This window comes from Melanotaenia boesemani, chromosome 22 (assembly GCF_017639745.1).
Source record: "Melanotaenia boesemani isolate fMelBoe1 chromosome 22, fMelBoe1.pri, whole genome shotgun sequence".
Classification (NCBI taxonomy): Eukaryota; Metazoa; Chordata; class Actinopteri; order Atheriniformes; family Melanotaeniidae; genus Melanotaenia; species Melanotaenia boesemani.
In genome coordinates this window covers 28,568,881-28,591,559 of record NC_055703.1, presented here as the reverse complement: position 1 = coordinate 28,591,559, position 22,679 = coordinate 28,568,881, and the positions used below count along the sequence as shown (strand labels likewise).

The following is a 22,679-nucleotide window of genomic DNA, read 5'->3' as shown; positions in this document are numbered from 1 at the left end:
TGCATGTTTCTGCCGGCAACATCTTAAGGCTTAAAGGGTTAAACCAAATTTAACTTTCTGGACACATAAAATGCTATTTCTGTCAAGGTTTTCCTTGACTCGCTCACGGAAGGGAAATTACCTGCATTCTTGTCAGCTTTAAATGAAATCTGTGGGATGGGACTGTCCTTATCCGTCAGCATGGTGGAGCCCTCCACTCCTTCCTCATCCGTGTCTGTACTCTGCTCTCCGTCTGATGGTACCTCGGCTTCGCCAATCGGCGAAGACTGGTCCATGTCTCCGCCTCGGCTCGCAGCCAGCTCTGATGAAAATGGTACCAGTCCAGCTTTGATGGCATGAGCATGTGACTTGCGGTGCTTGTAAAGATTGCTCTTGGTTTTGAAGGAAAAGCCACAGGGAATGCATGGGTATGGCCGCTCTCCGGTGTGTGAGCGGATGTGCTTCTTCAGGACGCTGGGCTTGGCGCATGCTCGGCCGCAGTAGTGACAGATGTATTTGCCGGGCTTTTTTGGCTTTTGCTCTTTTTTGCCGTAGGCCTCGTCTCCAGGCTCAGAGCCCGACTGAGAATACTGTCCAAATGAGCTAGGTAAACTGGGAGACTTCTGGCGGGGAAACCTCCCTGTCCCTGACCCATGTGGGTGAGTGTGACCTGGTTGTCCAACAGGGTACAAATCATCTGAAGGCAACTGGCCGGCAAATGGCCAGGCATGGGGCTCCAGGCCAGGCTGTGGTTTGGCTCCTGAGACAAAGCGCTCAGTTTGGGGATGTTGAGGATATGGCTGGCCCAGCTGGTAGGAGTATCCTCTGGGAAAACCTCCTATGGCTCCAACTGCAGAGGGCCCAGATATCAGCTTTGGAGAATTCCCTGTAATTGCATACTTCTGCTGAGGTGCAGATCCCCCAGTAGCACCACATGGCAAGCTCTCTCTGTGTTTCACCTCTGGGTCAGCAAAAGTGCTTCGTTTGATGTTTGCAGACGGCTCGGATGCCCACTTTCTCTGCAGAGGTGCCTTCTCCTTCCCCAGTTCCTTACTGGAGCATTTCTGCCTTGCAGCAGCTGATTCATGAGCCTCCATTTTTTTTGCAGCTCCTCTGTGGTTTAGAGAAGGGGGAAGAGAGGGAATGGTGGGGAAGATGGGAAGGTAGGTTCTGGAGGGTTACAAGGTCCCAAAACTATCAAGCATTATAGCCGAACCTCGAAGGGTTGCCGACAAGTTCACACAAACAAAAAGGGAGGCATTAGTGGAGCTCATCAGACATCTGCAGCTCCTTCCAGCATCTTCCCAAAACTGTGTGGTGATTTTTGCAAACAGAAGTTGAATCCTCCAGAGATCTGAAGAACAGACAACGTGAGAGAGAGGTTAAAAGTGTTCCTGGACAAAATGAGATGTCACTGAAGCCTTCATTCTGTCAAATGAATAAACATGACTATGAATAAGTATGGATACAAATAAATGAAACTCCATCCAGTTAAAATGGTTGAAAGTTATGTTTTTATTCACAAACAAAGTTTTCAAAGGACAGTTTTTATTTCGTGTTCTAGTGGCCTTTGTTTTTCCTCATTTCCAACTCTTTGTGCCACTCGATTAAACCCTGTTTACTCTGGTTGAAATAAGAAGCTAACACCTGCTAACATCTGGTGGAGTTTAATCAGCTGTCAGACCTGGACCACAGGACTGACACAGATGAGGGTAAACTAGTCTGGTAATCAGAAAGATAAAGACATCGCGTTTAGAACATAATGAGATGTCATCACTTCATGTTCGCTTCTTTGGTCCGAACCACGGTGAGGACGAGGGTTCACGCCGCCCCAAACGAACCTGACTGTCCATGGAAGTGGACCAGGGTTGGTTTAAAGCAGACCAAAGTGAACCTGTGTGAATGCTTGCTGAGGAAACGGAGGGCGGTGGCGTACAGTGCGGATACGACTGTTTGGTTAATGACATGACAACATGGGTGTAATGTTAGGCATGAGCTCGAGATCAACACTCCAAAGTCAATAATTCCAAATCTGCCAGACAAAATATTGGATCAAACATTTTTAAATATCACAAAACATGCATTTTGTTTTCAATTCTGAGTTTAAAATTAATAAAATAACACATAAAATGAAGTGTTAAAATCAGGCAATATGCATCCCTTCCATGTCATATTACGTTTTATAAGTGTTTCTTTCATGTATTTATGTTCACGAGTTTTATTCATGTCATACTGTCCTTGCAATAAGGACGTTAATAAATGCTGTATAATTGTGTGGGTTTCCCTAGAAGAGTAAAAAGTCAGGGTATTGATGAGAAACTATCATAAACTAATGGACCCTACATGCAGCTGCTCTCATGGCCACTAGAGGGCGAAAGTTCTGAGAAGGTAGTTATAGGTTGTTGTTGTTTCCTGTATAAACAATGGCCCATGGGAGGGGTCTTTATTTATTATAAAAAAGACATTTTTATTGGGTCAAGATTGACCTCATTTATTTCTTATACTTGTTTTCAGTAGTCTGTTTATTCATTATTGGCAAAAATGACGTTCTCTACATCTATATTTCTATTTCTATATCTATATTTCTATATCTATATCTATAATATAAACATTTAAAAGGTAAATACCAACTTTTCTTTAAGGAATAGTGCTCGTAGATCCCCTCTGTTTCAGAAGTCATTCACTTTTCCCACCAAACGATCTGCAGCAAAACAAGAGAGAGAAATCTGTTTAGTTCAGTGTGTAAAATCATCCGTTGATACATGAAGGAATGAATCCTCGAGCCTGACACCTCCCACCCGGTCCCTAACCTAACATACAAAGACGACAACAAATCATTAACTACACGCCTGAAAGGCAAATGTAAATGTTATTGATTGCTCTGTTAGTTTCTTCACACTGGAATCCATCTGCGGTCTTTGCCATTTCCCTCCTCCCTCCTTCCTCCCGCCCCTCCTCCTCCTCCCACTCACTGAGTCACCGGTGAAAAGCAAACCCACGCTGTTCCTAAAAAGACACAAAGGCTTAAAAATAGTGTTGTGGAAGTGACGTTGAAGTGTCATAATGTGTGGAGGCGTCCAGAAAGGCCAAGTCGAAGTGCAGCCGTCAGAGCTAGCGCCTTTCCTTCCTCTCCGTACAACTCCTCCATCCAAAAGCAAAAGAGTGCAGAGGCTCAGAGCAGCAGACAGATGTAGACGCTGCGCTGCCGGCTCTGCAAACCTGCAGCAAACAGTGTGTATGTGTGTGTTTCCGTTGTTTAACGTTCCTAAACCACAGCAACACCTGACAGCAGAGGCAGAGCTGCAGAGCACATCCCTGCTGAAGCTGCACTTTTACGCCGTGTTTCCTCATCTCGGCTTTAACAACCTCCCTGGTTGCGACACTGTGGCCTCGCTGCTGGTGCATGACTCGGTGACGTTGGTGTTTTGAGGCCCAAATAAGTTCTATAAATAGTGCAGGAGGAAAACATGCTGTATTCTTAGCAGCAGGAACGTTGAATTTGGGCAACTTTGTACTTTTCAGATGCACACGTGCACACACACACACACACACACACACCTGAAACACCACTAGAGCTGGGTCATACTTTGGTTTTCCATGGTGTTAACAGTGCAGGAATGTTGTAAAAACCTGAAGGACCTCCTCCTGCTGGGTAACAGATCACCATCAGACACGATGCTGCTGACTGGCAAAGCATCGTTATTTATAGAGGCCTGTCAGAGAAACGGATGGTTTGGTGTTTCCCTGTGCTCAGAACCAGAGCGCTGGCTTTTCTGTCCTCTGGTTCTTGCAGCAAGCTCCAAAGGCAGAGGAGGAAATAAAGTATGAGCCAACGCTGGAGGTGGGCTTGGTGCCGGGTTAAAAATGAGGCCACATGAAGTCCACAAAGAAGAAAATCTACTTTTAAATCATTGCAGACTTTGGAAAAAGTGTTTTTCATCCAAAATCCCTGACTCAGCGATAACTCTGCATTCATTATTTTAGTTATTCTGTTACCTGAAACTCAGGAACAAACGTGGATCTGCTGAAGGCAGCAAGAACATATCAGCTACTCTAGCATCATTGAATCTGTCTGGAAAAACTTCTGGAGAACCTGGACAAAAGCAGGAGGTCCACAAAGTGTGACAGCCAGAGCCAATCAGAGAACAGGAGCTGATGACCGCAATAAAATCCTATAAACCTCCAACAGCTGCAGATCAATCATCCACAGATCAGAGATTCATCCACTGAGTGAAAAAGATCTGATGAGGTTCTGATACAGAATCTGCACCGAAGAAAACACTGAAGTCTGAGTCACATTAAAGGTCCCAAAACAGGTAGCAGGTCATTAGCCTCGCAGCATAATTAGCTTTTATATACATACATATATATCTGGCTGAATATGTATATTACTTTCCTCATTCCTAGGACTACTTTACACAGTTGCTGTGAGTTCTTCACTGCTGTATTTACACAAGGCCTCACCTGGAGATCTTTTCTTTAGGGTTCAATCACCAGAAACATCTGAGGTTGGATGTTACAGAGCTTGAACAACAGCAACTGAGCTAATCGTTTTTACCTTCCTTCAGGAGACGATTCAATATCTGAAAAATTTCCCCAGTTTTTTATTTACCTGTATCCCTCCCGAAAACTCTGTTAACTGGTCTTCAACCAGCCCAAAAGAGCTCATGTCACTCCGCTGCTAATCGCTCTCCACTGGCTTCCAGTTGCAGCACATCAGATTCAAAGCTCTGCTTCTGGCTTACAAAACAATAACCCAAACGGCTCCGGTCTACCTCCACTCCTTAATCCAGAGCTACACTCCCTCTCCACAGTTAAACTCTGCCAGTAAAAGACGCCTAGTGCTCCCACCACAAGGTGGCTTCACATCAGTAGCTAGACTCTTCTCCTCTGTTGTTCCCCGGTGGTGGAACCATCTACCAAACTCCGTCCGATCCGCAGAGTCCTTATCCACTTTTAAAAGCAAGCTAAAGACTCAGTTGTTTAAGGAGCATTTCCACACTTAGCTTAACTCTTCTACTCAGAATGAGTTAGAAAGATTTGTCCAGCTCTTTGGCTCAACCAAGTACTGAAGAAGCTGCTGCACTTATGTCCAAGATGTTGTTGGATGAAATCGTGATCTTGTATTTAATCAAAACGACTAAATAAATAAATAAATTATAAGCCTCTAGCACTACATGACAGCACCTGGTCCACCTGGACTCCAGCAGTCTGACTACAACTTAATGATGACGTCCATCTTGTTTGAATTCTTGCTTGTGTTGTTCTTCCTCTCAAATGTAAGTCGCTTTGGATAAAAGCGTCTGCTAAATGGCTGTAGAATAGAATAGAATAGAATAGAATAGAATAAAAATGTAGAGGTCTCCTTCAAACCGACTCAGGATTGAAGCATCTAATGTTTGTCTAATTTTAAAAATTCCTGATCAATTATTTTATCATTGTTTCGTTTGCTCAGCTTCCTGATGCTGCTGCTGTTACCGTCGGCTGACACACACACCTGAACACACACCTCCTCAGCTGTTATTAACCCAGCATTAGTTCAGCCTTAAAGCAGGTAGATCTTCCCAACTACAGCTCAGCCTGGTTTTCTTTAATAGTCTCAGTCTGCAGAGCGAGTGGGCGTCTGCAGTGAATGGCTTACATAATGCTTTATTCTCACATTCACACACACCACCTGCAACACTTCCTGTGCGTAGGAGAGACATGGCTCCTGGCTATGTGTATGCACGTACGTGTGTGCACGAGCGTGGGAAGCATTTGTGCCAGTGGTGAGTGTGTGTGTTTCTATGTGTGGGCTTGAAAAGGGCATGACGAGACATCGACGCTGCAGGCAGGTCAGAAACAAGATGACACTCTCAGGTAGAAATACGGGAACGTTCTCAGGCAGAAATACGGGAACGTTCTCAGGCAGAAATACGGGAACGTTCTCAGGCAGAAATACGGGAACGTTCTCAGGCAGAAATACGGGAACGTTCTCAGGCAGAAATACGGGAACGTTCTTAGGCAGAAATACGAGAACGTTCTCAGGTAGAAATACGGGAAAGTTCTTAGGCAGAAATACGAGAACGTTCTCAGGCAGAAATACGGGAACGTTCTCAGGCAGAAATACGGGAACGTTCTCAGGCAGAAATACGGGAACGTTCTCAGGCAGAAATACGGGAACGTTCTCAGGCAGAAATACGGGAACGTTCTTAGGCAGAAATACGAGAACGTTCTCAGGTAGAAATACGGGAAAGTTCTTAGGCAGAAATACGAGAACGTTCTCAGGCAGAAATACGGGAACGTTCTCAGGCAGAAATACGGGAACGTTCTCAGGCAGAAATACGGGAACGTTCTCAGGCAGAAATACGGGAACGTTCTCAGGCAGAAATACGGGAACGTTCTTAGGCAGAAATACGAGAACGTTCTCAGGTAGAAATACGGGAAAGTTCTTAGGCAGAAATACGAGAACGTTCTCAGGCAGAAATACGGGAACGTTCTCAGGCAGAAATACGGGAACGTTCTCAGGCAGAAATACGGGAACGTTCTCAGGCAGAAATACGGGAACGTTCTCAGGCAGAAATACGGGAACGTTCTCAGGTAGAAATACGGGAACGTTCTCAGGCAGAAATACGGGAACGTTCTCAGGCAGAAATACGGGAACGTTCTCAGGCAGAAATACGGGAACGTTCTCAGGCAGAAATACGGGAACGTTCTCAGGCAGAAATACGGGAACGTTCTCAGGTAGAAATACGGGAACGTTCTCAGGTAGAAATACGGGAACGTTCTCAGGCAGAAATACGGGAACGTTCTCAGGTAGAAATACGGGAACGTTCTCAGGCAGAAATACGGGAACGTTCTCAGGCAGAAATACGGGAACGTTCTCAGGTAGAAATACGGGAACGTTCTCAGGTAGAAATACGGGAACGTTCTCAGGCAGAAATACGGGAACGTTCTCAGGCAGAAATACGGGAACGTTCTCAGGCAGAACGAGAAAGTAACATGCTGTGGTGTGGGTCCACACCCTACAGGACAGAATAAGTTAATCTCAGATTTGATCAATTTTTTCTTTTACCTGCTTTACAGACAGGTCGTCTCTTTTTCTCCTCAGCGAATGATTGACAGCATAATTTTTGATTGACAGCATCAATCAAACCAAGAGTGGAAACTTCAATACAAAAAAAGGTGAATAAAATCCACGAATGACAGAATGATGAGAATAAATTTGTTCTTCACATCATGACCTCGGATATTTTTAAACCAGAACCAGCTTTAACCCATCCTGTATGGATTAGTTCTTGTCTTCACTCCACACAACCCTATCTTTATCCATCTCTTCTCCTAGATCTCCCCTAACAACGGCTAATCCGGCATCGTCTTCGTCCCGTCTCTTCTCTGAGATCTCCAGCCAGTAAAAGTCAGTCTGATGTTGACTCTTGTCTTGTGTCTTGTTCTGTCTCTTTCTTGCTTTGTTTTCCACTCTTCCTCAGATGATGTCCTCCTAGATTTCTGCGATGAATCCCTGTGGTGATACGGTATTAAGGTTTAAAACAGATAAAATGTTGCTTTAAACTTGGTGCTGCTGGCCTACAGAATCACGCTTGTTTTGATAAAATATCAAATAATATTATAGAAATTTATGAGAACTGCTTAAACACAAATATCAACTTCCATTCTGAAGCACAAGCTCCTTTACAGAAATAAAAAGTGGAGGTCATGTATTGGGCAGTGTTGGTGGTCTCTGTCTGTCTAGCAATATAGCTGAAAAACTCTTACAACAGCTTGGGAGAGGTCTGCGCTCTCCAAGTGCTTCTAGTTTTCACTTAGATGAACGCCATGTCCAAACAGCATCATTCACATATGGCCATTTTTATTTTTAAGGCAAAGTTTTATAAAAGCCATGGCTGATGTAAGAAAGCAGGTATTGTCTTCTAACTGCTGAGCAAGTTGTTTTTTCTTTATAAAACTTGTGGCAGGGGATGGAATTGGCCTCTCCTTTTATTTGCTCTGGCACCAAAAACGTCTTAATTTGCAGCAACCTGCAGTTGGAAGCTCAAACACAAAGTTTTGTCTTTGCTGAGAAACAGAAAAGTTTTCTGTCGTATTAAAATGATTTCCTTCACAGTTTTCTAAGATTACTGTTTAATTCCTGTTTAAGTACAACTTCTTTCTAATCAGACTGAGTGTACAAGCTGTATAATAATAATTTGAAATGAAACTGCACAGTTCCAGTGGTAGGAAACGTCACCAGTTTAGTTCTTTTGTTGCACCCTTTGTGCTGTTCCAGGGTTACCACGACAACATTGAAACAACAACAACAAGATCCAGAGAAGTGGAAGGAGCTGAGTTTGAGTTTATAAGTTAAAACATAGTGAGGATGATGAGGAGGGGCAGACAACTAAATGGATGTGGCTTGTTATGAGCATCCAGAAGCAGCTGCTGTAACTGACTGTGCTGAAGAGCAGTCAGACGAAGCTGTTATCACCAGCTATAGTTCTGCTTCACAGAAACCAGCAATCTGGACCACTTTTAATCCCAACTAGCTCATCTGAAAACAGTTTTCTTCCTAAGATAGGAAATGATGCATTTTAATGAGCCTATCTGAGTCTAATCCCAACCATGAGTTTATGGCCATCCATTGGGCTTGGAGATAAACATTTACATTTTCTACTGTGTACAGGTGAATTTACTCTGACTTACTCTCAGCTTTCTGTAGAGACCAGGATTCTACATGCAGCCCTTGTCTACAACACCAAGAGGAGAAGAAATATTCCAGGATATGAGTTCCCAACACTCTGCAGCCAGCTCTAATAACATCAGTTTACCTCCAGGTAAAACAAAGGGGGGGGGGGCGCTAATGGTGGTTTCGGTTCAGTTGGATCTGAAAGACAAAGACTCAGCTGCTGCCCTCGATCAGCCTGATTCCAGCTCTCTCTCTCTAGACAAAGTGGTTAATCACTGGATAGAAACCAGTAGTAACATTTAAATAATTTACCAACGTCTGACCACCAAAGGAGACGAAGACTTCAGAAATACGAACCGGCCTTTGTGTCACACCGTGTGGGTCTAATCCATCCATGTGTGAGATACATACTGTATACCAGCAGGTGTATGCACCAGGTGAGCCAGGGCACCCGACACCAGCTGGCATTGCTCTCTTCCTCACCGGCCGGGTTTGGTTTCACAACTCACCATTACCTCATGTCATTCCTTTCCAGTGTCCTAGTTTCCTTCTTTCTGTCATCCCCCCTTGTTTCCTTTTCTACATCCTTGACTATTTCAAACCTTCCTTTGTCCTTTCCTTTTCTCGTTGTCTTCTCTGGCTCCATCTTTGGTCACATCGTGTCATTTTTCCAGCTACAGTCTTGTGAACGTTTATTTGTCCAACTTCCTGTTTTATTCCTTCCTGATATCCTTCCATCTTGTTCTTTTTCTGTCCGGCATTCATCAGGAACCAGACTGGATTTCTTCACTTCAGTCATTCCCTGCATCTTTCTTGTCTGTTTTCTCAACATCCATTAGTCGGAACTCGCAGCTTCCGGATGGTTTAGGATTTCAGACATTTTCCTGCAGACAAACAGACTCTCTGGAATTCCAACTATTCTGGTTGGAATTCCGCATCCTTCCGACACAGGAATAACCGGTCACCACAGCCAACTCTCTGAACGAGGTCGGGAAAATCTGGACATCCGAACATACGGATCCTCGGAGACCGGGCGAGGACGGGACAATCTGGACATCCGAACATAAGGATCCTCGGAGACCGGGCGAGGACGGGACAAGCTGGACATCCGAACATAAGGATCCTCAGAGACCGGGCGAGGACGGGACAATCTGGACATCCGAACATAAGGATCCTCGGAGACTGGGCGAGGACGGGACAAGCTGGACATCCGAACATAAGGATCCTCAGAGACCGGGCGAGGACGGGACAAGCTGGACATCCGAACATACGGATCCTCAGAGACCGGGTGAGGACGGGACAATCTGGACATCCGAACATAAGGATCCTCGGAGACTGGGCGAGGACGGGACGTCGGTGGTGGTTCTACTTGTATGGTGAAACCTAAGGGATTCAGGGAGAAGCCTGAAGATGGGTTCTGTCTTAAATTACTGCCGCAATGTCTAAGCATCATGATGCTGGCGGATGATGTTGCCATGGTGACGAGAAGAGATGCAGCTCATGCAGCGTTTTAGGTTTCATAGGTTTGGGTTTATGGACCTCACAGTTTTGTGAGGTTTTAATTAAATTTGAACAGTTTAAACTGAATTCAAAGACAATGAGCACAAAGTTGTTAAGAATTAAAACCTTTTTACCTCCACGATTTTCGTTAAGCAGCTGCTTCTGCTGGGAGTTGTTGTTGTTGGAAACTAATGTTTGTTTTTTTTTATCTCTATTAAGTAAAACTGGATGCAGTCTGAAAAGAAGAAGAAAAAAAAACAACTCATCCTGGACCAGGAGCTGAATCTTGGAGTCCAGAGCGACAGAAAAACAGAACGTTTGCCTTCAAATTCCAGATGTTCCAGAAGTTTCTCAGGGTCAGCTGAGGCTCTAGAACCTGGAGCCACCTGACGAAAACCCCCCACAGCAGAACCAGATCCAGACAGATCCACATCCCAGATCCCAAATCCAAATCCAGATCCAGATCCAGACAGATCCACATCCCAGTTCCAAAATCCAGAACCAGATCCAGATCCCAAATCCAGGTCAGATCCACATCCCAGATCCCAAATCCAGTTCCAGATCCAGATCCCAAATCCAGATCCCAAATCCAGATCCAGATCCACATCCCAAATCCAGCTCCAGCTCCAGATCCAGATCCACATCCCAAATCCAGATCCAGATCCAGATTCAAATTGGATCCAGATTCAGATCTACATCTCAGATCCAGATCCAGATCCAGATTCAAATTGGATCCAGATTCAGATCTACATCTCAGATCCAGATCCAGATCCAGATTCAAATTGGATCCAGATTCAGATCTACATCTCAGATCCAGATCCAGATTTAAATTGGATCCAGATTCAGATCTACATCTCAGATCCAGATCCAGATTCAAATTGGATCCAGATTCAGATCTACATCTCAGATCCAGATCCAGATCCAGATTCAAATTGGATCCAGATTCAGATCTACATCTCAGATCCAGATCCAGATCCAGATTCAAATTGGATCCAGATTCAGATCTACATCTCAGATCCAGATCCAGATTTAAATTGGATCCAGATTCAGATCTACATCTCAGATCCAGATCCAGATCCAGATTCAAATTGGATCCAGATTCAGATCTACATCTCAGATCCAGATCCAGATTCAAATTGGATCCAGATTCAGATCTACATTTCAGATCCAGGGAGTTTTTAAATCCAAACGTAGTAAAACTTCTCTTCTAACCGACGAAAGGACTTTTCATGTTTTCTTAGAAGCAACATAAACAGCAACATGCAGCAACGTACAGCTTCTGGTCCAGGACGCTGCTCCTCCACCACAACCTCCACTCACCAGAGAGAGCAGAGTGAGCCGGAGGCGATGGAGAGGAGGGGTGAAGAGGTGAGGAGGGGAAGCAGGCGTCTTGTTGGTGGAAAGAGAAGCAGTCATATTTTCCACAGGGCTGCTGATCCAGCCTTGGAACTATTACTGAGTTAGCCCTGCATGTGTGTGTAGCTTCATTACATTTTCCACAACAGTTTGCAAAATCCAGCAGGAAGCCCGGTGGACAGACGGAGGAGGGGGGTGGGGGATGTGCTGCATATCCATCTAACCATCCAGAATTGTCCCTGTCCTACAGAGATTTCATCAGAACTCGTTTAACCCTTAAACCACCAGCAGCTCTCCCCGAGGTCTCTGTCCTACCAGCAGGAGCAGCAGTGTGTAGGTCTGCGGGGTAAACTGTGATGGATAGCTGCCCTTCAGGTCAGTGGATCTCAGCCTTATTTTTTAAAGGTCCATGTCTCCTCTCCACTGAGGGCCAGAGGTCCAGAACAATTAGCAAAAAGACATTTATTGATCAAACTTTTTCACAGAGTTTTCTTTCATATATAAACATACAAAACTATGACAATACTACAAACAACATAAATTTAAACAAATAACTTAAAATGTAAGTGTTATTATTCCTCTTTAAACTCCGTTTCTTGATGAACAGGCACATCCTTTCTCACTTAAACTGATGCGTTTATCTGAAGCTTTTGACCTCTGGTTTCCTTTTGTTACAAATGCCCGCCCTACCCTGCTTCTGATTGGCTCTAACACCTCCAACCCCTGTGTCGTGATAGGCTGGGAGCAGCACTGCTGGTTCCAGACAGAGGCCAGGTAGGCTGCCACCATGCATGTCACAGACAGCTTTATGGGCGAGGCGGCAAAACTTGGCGAACACAGAGACTTGTTATCACTAGATCACCGTGAATAATATCCAGGGACCAGGTCCAGGGTCTGGACTTTCAGGACCACTGCTGTGGCTGATCTACAGAAGTTTTCCAGCATTTCTATCCGTCCAGGAGGTTTACAATCCAGCCACTAAATGTAGTTTTATTCAGAGACTCTATCTGGTAAATCCACAATGATCCATGATAACAGCATTATTTACCACATTTCGCCATAAAAACATCACCATCACTACTATGTTGCTAAGAGACCTCTATTTAGACCTGGACATGATGATGAAGCCACTTCCTGTCAGACTTTCCACCAATCAGAGAGCTTAGATTGACGGTAACGTCCATCATGCTGCTAAATCTACTGATCCTTTCATGTTACATCATTTTACCTCATAGCCTGAAACCTGATACTGGAAACACCATCTCTGCAGACTGGTTTATACTGGGATTAAAAGCTGCTACAGACTGGTTTATACTGGGATTAAAAGCTGTTACAGACTGGTTTATACTGGGATTAAAAGCTGCTACAGACTGGTTTATACTGGGATTAAAAGCTGCTACAGACTGGTTTATACTGGGATTAAAAGCTGCTACAGACTGGTTTATACTGGGATTAAAAGCTGCTACAGACTGGTTTATACTGGAATTAAAAGCTGCTACATACTGGTTTATACTGGGATTAAAAGCTGCTACAGACTGGTTTATACTGGGATTAAAAGCTGTTACAGACTGGTTCCTACTGGGATTAAAAGCTGTTACAGACTGGTTTATACTGGGATTAAAAGCTGTTACAGACTGGTTTATACTGGGATTAAAAGCTGCTACACACTGGTTTATACTGGTATTAAAAGCTGCTACAGACTGGTTTATACTGGGATTAAAAGCTGCTACAGACTGGTTTATACTGGGATTAAAAGCTGCTACAGACTGGTTTATACTGGGATTAAAAGCTGCTACAGACTGGTTTATACTGGAATTAAAAGCTGCTACAGACTGGTTTATACTGGGATTAAAAACAGTTACAGACCGCTTATTCCATTTCGGGTCGCGGGTGAGCTGGAGCCTATCCCAGCATTTTAACAGGTGAGAAGCAGGTACACCCTGGACAGGTCACCAGTCTGTCGCAGGGCCAACACAGATAGAGACAAACAACCATGCACACACACACACTCACTCCTAGGGAGAATTTAGAGTGTCCAATTAACCTAACATGCATGTCTTTGGACGGTGGGAGGAAGCCGGAGACCCCGGAGAGAACCCACGCATACACGGGGAGAACATGCAAACTCCACACAGAAAGGCTACCAACCCCAAGGTTTTAACCTCCCCCCAGCCGAGATTCGAACCAGCGACCTTCTTGCTGTGAGGCTGCAGTGCTAACCACCACACCACCGCGCAGCAGATTAAAAGCTGCTACAAACTGGTTCAGAGGAACCAGGACATTGGTGGTCCACTGGTCGTAGATGGAGGCGGCCTGTTTGAAGTCCACCAGATCTGCTGCAGGAAACCAGGTTTTATTTTGGCTGAGTTCTGGTTTATACCACCCAGCTGGCAGGTTTCTTCTTTATGTCTTTTTGACCAAGTTCTTGTCTCTGGAAATGTTGGTTGTAGCAACCAGTGTCAGGAAGAGGACATATCCTCAGTTTTCCTCCGGCTGGGTGTCCATTCAACCCGAACACCTCTGGCTTCAGCAGAGTTGTCGTAGCCAACCTTCGTGCATTCATCTCACAGCTGCTGTAGAAGTCATAAATCCACACTCAAGAGTGCTCAGAGTGGGAGCTTCCAGCCCACAGAAGCTATTTAAAATGTCAAATCCAGGTTACAGGACTATTCCTGGGATCCAGTTTATGTTTCTGTGTACATGAATTATGTAAGCTTCTCTCATCAGCATCCATCCACACCTCCCCCAGCTTTGTAAGCTCCTCTTTTAGTCCACGTTTGTATTCTATTTTCATCCTTCCATCTTCCAGTCATGTTTATCCATCTTTGTTCCCTTTCATTTAAGTCTTTATTTCCTCTGCTCCTCCTCCTCTCCTCTTTCCTCTCCTCATTTAAAGAACAGCCTGCAGGCAGGTTGAAGCTGAAACTATAACGTTGAATAAGTTTTTCTCTCAGCATCCAAAGCCCAGCAGCCATTTTTCACTGCGTTGCATCAGATTCCCTGTCTGAGCTGATAAGAGAAGACCATGTAGGCCACATAATTACCCTAACAGTTAGAGACCCTCAGAAAGAAGAATATCTCTGTATGTTCCCAGTATGGAAAAATACTGGCATCAGGTAGTAAAAATAAGAATTTTTAAAAATTATTTTTCATTTTTTTCTCACCAAGACAAGAAATAAACTCTTGGAAACTCTTTCCCACACTGGTTCCTGAACCATGCTGGTTTGGTTCATGAACCGCACTGGTTTGGTTCCTGAACCACACTGGTTTGGTTCATGAACTACACTGGTTTGGTTCATGAACTACACTGGTTTGGTTCATGAACTGCACTGGTTTGGTTCATGAACCGCACTGGTTTGGTTCATGAACCGCACTGGTTTGGTTCATGAACCGCACTGGTTTGGTTCATGAACTCCACTGGTTTGGTTCATGAACCGCACTGGTTTGGTTCCTGAACCACACTGGTTTGGTTCATGAACTACACTGGTTTGGTTCATGAACTGCACTGGTTTGGTTCATGAACCGCACTGGTTTGGTTCATGAACCGCACTGGTTTGGTTCATGAACCGCACTGGTTTGGTTCATGAACTCCACTGGTTTGGTTCATGAACCGCACTGGTTTGGTTCATGAACTACACTGGTTTGGTTCATGAACCGCACTGGTTTGGTTCATGAACCGCACTGGTTTGGTTCATGAACCGCACTGGTTTAGTTCCTGAATCGCACTGGTTTGGTTCATGAATCGCACTGGTTTGGTTCATGAACCGCACTGGTTTGGTTCATGAACCGCACTGGTTTGGTTCCTGAATCGCACTGGTTTGGTTCATGAACCGCACTGGTTTGGTTCCTGAATCGCACTGGTTTGGTTCATGAACCGCACTGGTTTGGTTCATGAACCGCACTGGTTTGGTTCCTGAATCGCACTGGTTTGGTTCATGAACCGCACTGGTTTGGTTCCTGAATCGCACTGGTTTGGTTCATGAACCGCACTGGTTTGGTTCATGAACCGCACTGGTTTGGTTCCTGAACCGCACTGGTTTGGTTCCTGAACCGCACTGGTTTGGTTCCTGAACCGCACTGGTTTGGTTTCTGAACCGCACTGGTTTGGTTGATTGTGTCAGAAATCGATGGAGTTTGGGCTGAAAGCATCTGGCATGGTCTAAAACCGTCTGCAGCATCTTTTTCTGCATTACGTGTGAAGCCACTGCAGTTTATTCTGGATAAAATAGAGGTGTTGAATCTTACTGCTGTTCTCAACACCTATGACTCACATGCACACACACATGCATGTGCACACGCAGCAGCGCGACTGTCCACCCACACACAGCTAATCTGTCCAATCACATCCGCTGAGCAGCAGCTAGGTAGGAGGTGTGTGCTCACCAGGATGACTAACATCTCGTCTGAACCTTCAACGCAGATGGCTCATTGATTGATCTCCTCATTTGACTAATTTATTCATTAAATTCTTCCAACTGGATTCAGTTTCATCCCAGAAATATTTGAAAAGACTCCAGATTGCAGGAATGTCGCTGTGCACTCGCAGCTGAAGAATCTGGATTAACTTCCTGCTGCCAGTTTAAATCCTTTCTCCTCATCCAGGCCTCACAGATACAAACCTGTTTGTCTCTCTGAGACCTGATCTTCGGTCTGAGTCCTGATCTTTGGTCTGAGTCCTAATCTTCGGTCTGAGTCCTGATCTTTGGTCTGAGTCCTGATCTTCGGTATGAGACCTGATCTTCGGTATGAGACCTGATCTTCGGTATGAGACCTGATCTTCGGTCTGAGTCCTGATCTTTGGTCTGAGTCCTAATCTTCGGTCTGAGTCCTGATCTTCGGTATGAGACCTGATCTTCGGTATGAGACCTGATCTTCGGTCTGAGTCCTGATCTTCGGTCTAAGACCTGATCTTCGGTCTGAGACCTGATCTTCGGTATGAGACCTGATCTTCGGTATGAGTCCTGATCTTTGGTATGAGTCCTGATCTTCGGTATGAGACCTGATCTTCGGTCCTAGTCCTGATCTTCGGTCTGAGTCCTGATCTTCGGTATGAGACCTGATCTTCAGTATGAGACCTGATCTTCGGTCTGAGTCCTGATCTTCGGTATGAGACCTGATCTTTGGTATGAAACCTGATCTTCAGTCTGAGTCCTGATCTTCGGTATGAGACCTGATCTTCGGTATGAGACCTGAAAGTCGGTATGAGTCCTGATCTTCGGTCTGAGTCCTGATCTTCGGTATGAGACCTGATCTTCGGTATGAGTCCTGATCTTCGGTATGAGACCTGATCTTCAGTATGAGACCTGATCCTCGGTATGAGACCTGATCTTCGGTCTGAGTCCTGATCTTCGGTATGAGTCCTGATCTTCGGTATGAGTCCTGATCTTCGGTATGAGTCCTGATCTTCGGTATGAGACCTGATCTTCGGTATGAGACCTGATCTTCGGTCTGAGTCCTGATCTTCGGTATGAGACCTGATCTTCGGTATGAGACCTGATCTTCGGTCTGAGTCCTGATCTTCGGTATGAGACCTGATCTTCGGTATGAGACCTGAAAGTCGGTATGAGTCCTGATCTTCGGTCTGAGTCCTGATCTTCGGTATGAGACCTGATCTTCGGTATGAGTCCTGATCTTCGGTATGAGACCTGATCTTCAGTATGAGACCTGATCCTCGGTATGAGACCTGATCTTCGGTCTGAGTCCTGATCTTCGGTATGAGTCCTGATCTTCGGTATGAGTCCTGATCTTCGGTATGAGTCCTGATCTTCGGTATGAGACCTGATCTTCGGTATGAGACCTGATCTTCGGTCTGAGTCCTGATCTTCGGTATGAGACCTGATCTTCGGTATGAGACCTGAACTTCGGTATGAGTCCTGAATTTCGGTATGAGACCTGATCTTCGGTCTGAGTCCTGATCTTCGGTCTGAGTCCTGATCTTCGGTATGAGTCCTGATCTTCGGTATGAGACCTGATCTTCGGTCTGAGTCCTGATCTTCGGTATGAGTCCTGATCTTCGGTATGAGACCTGATCTTCGGTCTGAGTCCTGATCTTCGGTATGAGTCCTGATCTTCGGTATGAGACCTGATCTTCGGTCTGAGTCCTGATCTTCGGTATGAGACCTGATCTTCGGTATGAGACCTGATCTTCGGTCTGAGTCCTGATCTTCGTTATGAGTCCTGTTCGTCGGTATGAGACCTGATCTTCGGTATGAGTCCTGATCTTCGTTATGAGTCCTGTTCGTCGGTATGAGACCTGATCTTCGGTATGAGACCTGATCTTCGGTATGAGTCCTGATCTTCGGTATGAGTCCTGATCTTCGGTATGAGACCTGATCTGCGGTATGACACCTGATCTGCGGTCTGAGTCCTGATCTTCGGTATGAGACCTGATCTTCGGTATGAGTCCTGATCTTCGGTATGAGTCCTGATCTTCGGTATGAGACCTGATCTTCGGTATGAGACCTGATCTTCGGTCTGAGTCCTGTTCGTCGGTATGAGACCTGATCTTCGGTCTGAGTCCTGATCTTCGGTATGAGACCTGATCTTCGGTATGAGACCTGATCTTCGGTCTGAGTCCTGATCTTCGTTATGAGTCCTGATCTTTGGTATGAGACCTGATCTTCGGTATGAGTCCTGATCTTCGGTATGAGTCCTGATCTTCGGTATGAGACCTGATCTTCGGTCTGAGTCCTGATCTTCGGTATGAGTCCTGATCTTCGGTATGAGACCTGATCTTCGGTATGAGACCTGATCTTCGGTATGAGTCCTGATCTTCGGTATGAGTCCTGATCTTCGGTATGAGACCTGATCTTCGGTATAAGACCTGATCTTCGGTATGAGACCTGATCTTCGGTATGAGACCTGATCTTCGGTATGAGATCTAAACATCTCCAGATGTTGTGGACGGATCATTTTTATCTAACCTAAATATTAGAAGCTTTATTTCTGCTTCTCTCTTATTGAATGTTGTGAAGTCTGTGACCTCGGATCTAAAAATCTCATTTTCCTCCCAACGCCCTCCTCCTCCTGCTCTCCATCCGTCTTCCAGCTGAATTTCCTGCTTTAGTTTTCTCCATCCATCTTTGCCCCGTTTCTTCTCCTTTATTCTCTTTTCATGTTCAGTTTCTCCCTCTGATGCTTCTCTCCCTCTTTTACATCCATCTTCTGTTTTCCGTCCTCTCTTCCTAACTTTCATCTTCTTGTCCTACATCCGATGGTACTCATCATTTCTCACCGTTTTCTCCATTTAAAGTTTCTGTCATCTGCAGTTTGAATTAATCACATGACTCGTTAACGAGCGTTAATTAATCAGCTTTCTGCCTTAATGAACAGTCTAAACTCGTTAAACCTGTTTCACTCTTAATTAGCCCGTTAGCTCCAGGGTCTGACGTTCTATTAGGAGCTACTATTCCTTCATGGCCGCCACCGTCAGTGTGTGCGTGGACATGCGTGTTACGATTACCTCACTGCCTAATGGGGCTGCTCAAATATTTATAGGCCAGGAAGCTGAATGGGAAGAAAGATGGACTGAGGTAGACAGCAGACACACAGGCAGGACATGAGAAGACTGATGCTGCCTTCAAGTGCTCCTCGTAATGTCCAACTTCCGACCTAGGTAGTTGTAAAGATGTGGAAAGCCCAGAGGGTCCGGACACGCCTCCTCCCTCAGAATAAGGTGGATGTCGACTCGTATCAGGATGAAAATGAAGGAAATATACTTGTAGAACATCAACCGTTTGATTGACACGACCTGATCAGGTTGAAGTTGTTTTTTACTTTACTTTTGATAAACAACTATGACAGGTACAAAGTTCCGAACCGGAATTACTCACAACCAGGAACTAATCAGACCCAAGAACCACTGAGAACTGCTCACAATAAGAAACCAGTCAGAACCAGAAATGGCTTAGATGTACTCAGATCCAGGAACTGCTTGATCCAGGAGCTACTCAGATCCAGGAATGTCTCAGATCCAGGAACTTCTCAGATCCAGGAGCTACACAGATCCAGGAACTGCTTGATCCAGGAGCTACTCAGATCCAGGAACTTCTTAGATCCAGGAACTTCTCAGATCCAGGAGCTACTCAGAATCAGGAGATTAGAAGAACTAAAACCTGAGATTAGGGCTGCAACGATTAGTCGAGGTTGTCAACAATAGTCGACAATAAAAATAGTCAACAACTAATTTACCCGTCAACTATTGTCGGCAAAAACAACAACAACAAAAAAAAAAAAACTACAGAGTGAGACATCGTCTTCTTTTCCTATCTCAGCTGAGAGTTGCATGTGCACAATAAAGTCCGCCAGAGGAAAAACAAGGCGGCCGACCAGGGAGCAAAATGGCAACAGAGGACATCAAAAGTCTGAAATAATTTCACGTAAAACTTACAAAATAAATTAAATACACGAGGTTTGCTTGAGGTTTGTAAAGCGGACCTTCTGTACCACGGAAGTACGTCTGCAACGCTCGAACATTTAAAGAGGAGGAACGTCGAACTTACAAAACAACCTCATGCAAGATTTCAAAGCTGGACGAGAAATAAGATCCATTTAATAATCATGAGATACATCATCCGATTGGTCGACTAGATGTTGTTATAACCAACCATCAGAATAGTTATTAGCTGCAGCCCTACCTGAGAAATGTCTGAACTTTCCACCAGACGCTGAAATAACGACAGTTGTTTGTTAAGACAGACTGTGCACATCCGCTTCATCACATGCACGGTGGCCAACGAGTCATCAGCAAAAAGCTGAGAGAGTAAACAAAGAGTTGTTTATAGAGGTTGTTGTTGTTTGTTCAGCTGTGTAGGTGAGAACTCTGCTGAGGTCAGACAAGGATCTGGACCCAGCTCCTCCTGGTCTGACCTCAGCAGCGTTAGATGCTCACGCTCGCATCCAGCTGCAGGATGCTGGAAACGGAGCAAACAAGTCATTAGAGCCGAGTCCTGATTGGTCGGGAGGCAGAAACGCTCTGCCAGCAGGATGAAGTCAGAACACTTGTTTCAAATGTTCTCTGGCAACCAGCGGGAAAATCTGGAAAAAAGAGAGGGGGTGTAATGAGAGAAGGTGTGTGTGTGTGTGTGTGTGTGTGTGTGTGTGTGTGTGTGTGTGTGTGTGTGTGTGTGTGTGAGTAAGTGGGTACTGAAGGAGATAAATGAGATGATCTCACTTCCTTTTACAGCTGATGTTGAATTAAATATATAAAACAGCAACAAGGCACAGGGGAGATGACATCATCTTTACGGTATTCATCTGGGCGATGACATCACAGCGTCAAACACACAAACCAGCACCAGAGAATGTGAGGTGGAGGCGTGGAGTTCCAAGAACGTAGATCATGGTGAGGAGTCGGTGGAGGGACAGAAAAGGACAGATAGTTCAGAGAAGGAGTGACACACATCTGCAGAAAGAAGAGAAGGAAAAGACATTTGACAGAAGAAGAAGTCGTCATGAGGTCAGAGCTGAGAGACTGGGTGGAACCAGATAGAAAACACATGCTGGGACACACGGGGGAAGGATGGATGGAAGGACAGAAGGAAGGAAGGACGGACGGACTGACTGACTGACTGACTGACTGACTGACTGACTGACTGACTGACTGACTGACGGACGGACGGACGGACGGACGGAGGGAGGGAGGGATGGAGGGAGGGGTGGGTGGATGGATGGAATGGATGGATGGCTGGCTGGCTGCCTGGCTGGATGGATGGATGGAGGGGTGGGTGGGTGGGTGGATGGATGGATGGGTGGGTGGATGGAAGGGTGAATGGAAAGGTGGATGGATGGGTGGATGGATGGATGGGTTGGTGGGGTGGATGGATGGTTGGATGGAAGGATGGAGAGATGGATAGAAGGGTGGGTGAATGGAAAGGTGGGTGGGTGGATGGATGGATGGATGGATGGGTGGGTGGGTGGATGGATGGGTGGAGAGATGGACAGAAGGGTGGGTGAATGGAAAGGTGGGTGGGTGGATGGATGGATGGATGGATGGATGGATGGATGGATGGATGGATGGATGGAGGGATGGATGGATGGGTGGAAAGGTGGATGGGAGGATGTGGGTGGGTGAATGGATGGATGGAGGAATGGATGGATGGATGGACTCAGACCAACAGCCTGAGGCTCAGTTTGAGCAACAACAAATCGTCTCAAATCTGATCAAATCTTGTGTACATGCTGCTGTCTGCTGGCTCTTCGACAGCTTAGAGTTTAGTGTACATGGGAGGTACAGGTGGAGGTAGAGGTGGGGGTGGACATAGAGGTGGAGGTAGAGTTGGAGGTACAGGTGGAGATAGAGGTGGAGCCAGAGGTACAGGTGGAGATAGAGGTGAAGATAGAGGTGGAGGTACAGGTGGAGGTAAAGGTGAAGGTACAGGTGGGGGTATATGTGGAGATAGAGGTGGAGGTACAGGTGGCGGTAGAGGTGGAGGTACAGTTGGAGATAGAGGTGGAGGTAAAGGTGAAGGTACAGGTGGAGCTAGAGGTGGAGGCAGAGGTACAGGTGGAGATAGAGGTGAAGGCAGAGGTACAGGTGGAGATAGAGGTGGAGGCAGAGGTACAGGTGGAGATAGAGGTGGAGGTATAGGTGGAGATAGAGATGGAGGTAGAGGTGGAGGTGCATGTGAAGAAAGTGGTGGAGGTACAGTTGGAGGTAGAGGTGGAGACAGAAGTGGAAGCAGAGGTGGAGGTAGAGGTGGAGGTATAGGTGGAGATAGAGATGGAGATACAGGTGGAGATAGAGGTGGAAGTAGAGGTGGAGATAGAGGTGGAAGTACAGGTGGAGGTATAGGTGGAGATAGAGGTGGAGGTACAGGTGGATGTACAGGTGGAGATGGAGGTGGAGGTACAGGTGGAGGTATAGGTGGAGATAGAGGTGGAGGTACAGGTGGATGTACAGGTGGAGATGGAGGTGGAGGTACAGGTGGAGATAGAGATGGAGGTACAGGTGGAGGTACAGGTGGAGACAGAGGTGGAGGTAGAGGTGGAGGTGGGTACTTGTGATGATGTGTGGAACCGGCAGGATTGATCAGGTATAATCTATGAATAGATGTAATCGTCTATCAGGCACGTGCACAAAGTTGGACGTTCAGTAAACATACACGAGGTGTGTGAATGCAGATGTGAAGGTGTGTTTTTAGTCTTTGTGTTGTTGCATGGGAGCGTGTGCGTTCGGGGGCGA

At 45.6% G+C, this 22,679-nt stretch overlaps 1 protein-coding gene across 3 annotated transcripts in view; it reads right to left on the bottom strand.

Annotated features, from left to right (window-relative positions):
• hivep2a (HIVEP zinc finger 2a) overlaps positions 1-22,679 on the bottom strand; it is a 116,540-nt gene that overhangs the window by 24,168 nt on the left and 69,693 nt on the right. For 2 of the 3 annotated variants that reach the window (XM_041975242.1, XM_041975243.1), the window contains 2 exons: positions 2,611-2,680; positions 122-1,333 (listed from right to left, as the gene is read on the bottom strand). In XM_041975242.1, coding sequence (XP_041831176.1) covers positions 122-1,076 — 955 coding nt within the window. In that variant the 5' untranslated portion in view covers positions 1,077-1,333; positions 2,611-2,680. Of the gene's footprint in view, positions 1-121; positions 1,334-2,606; positions 2,681-22,679 lie in introns of all 3 variants that reach the window. The other variant, XM_041975245.1, reaches the window with a different exon arrangement.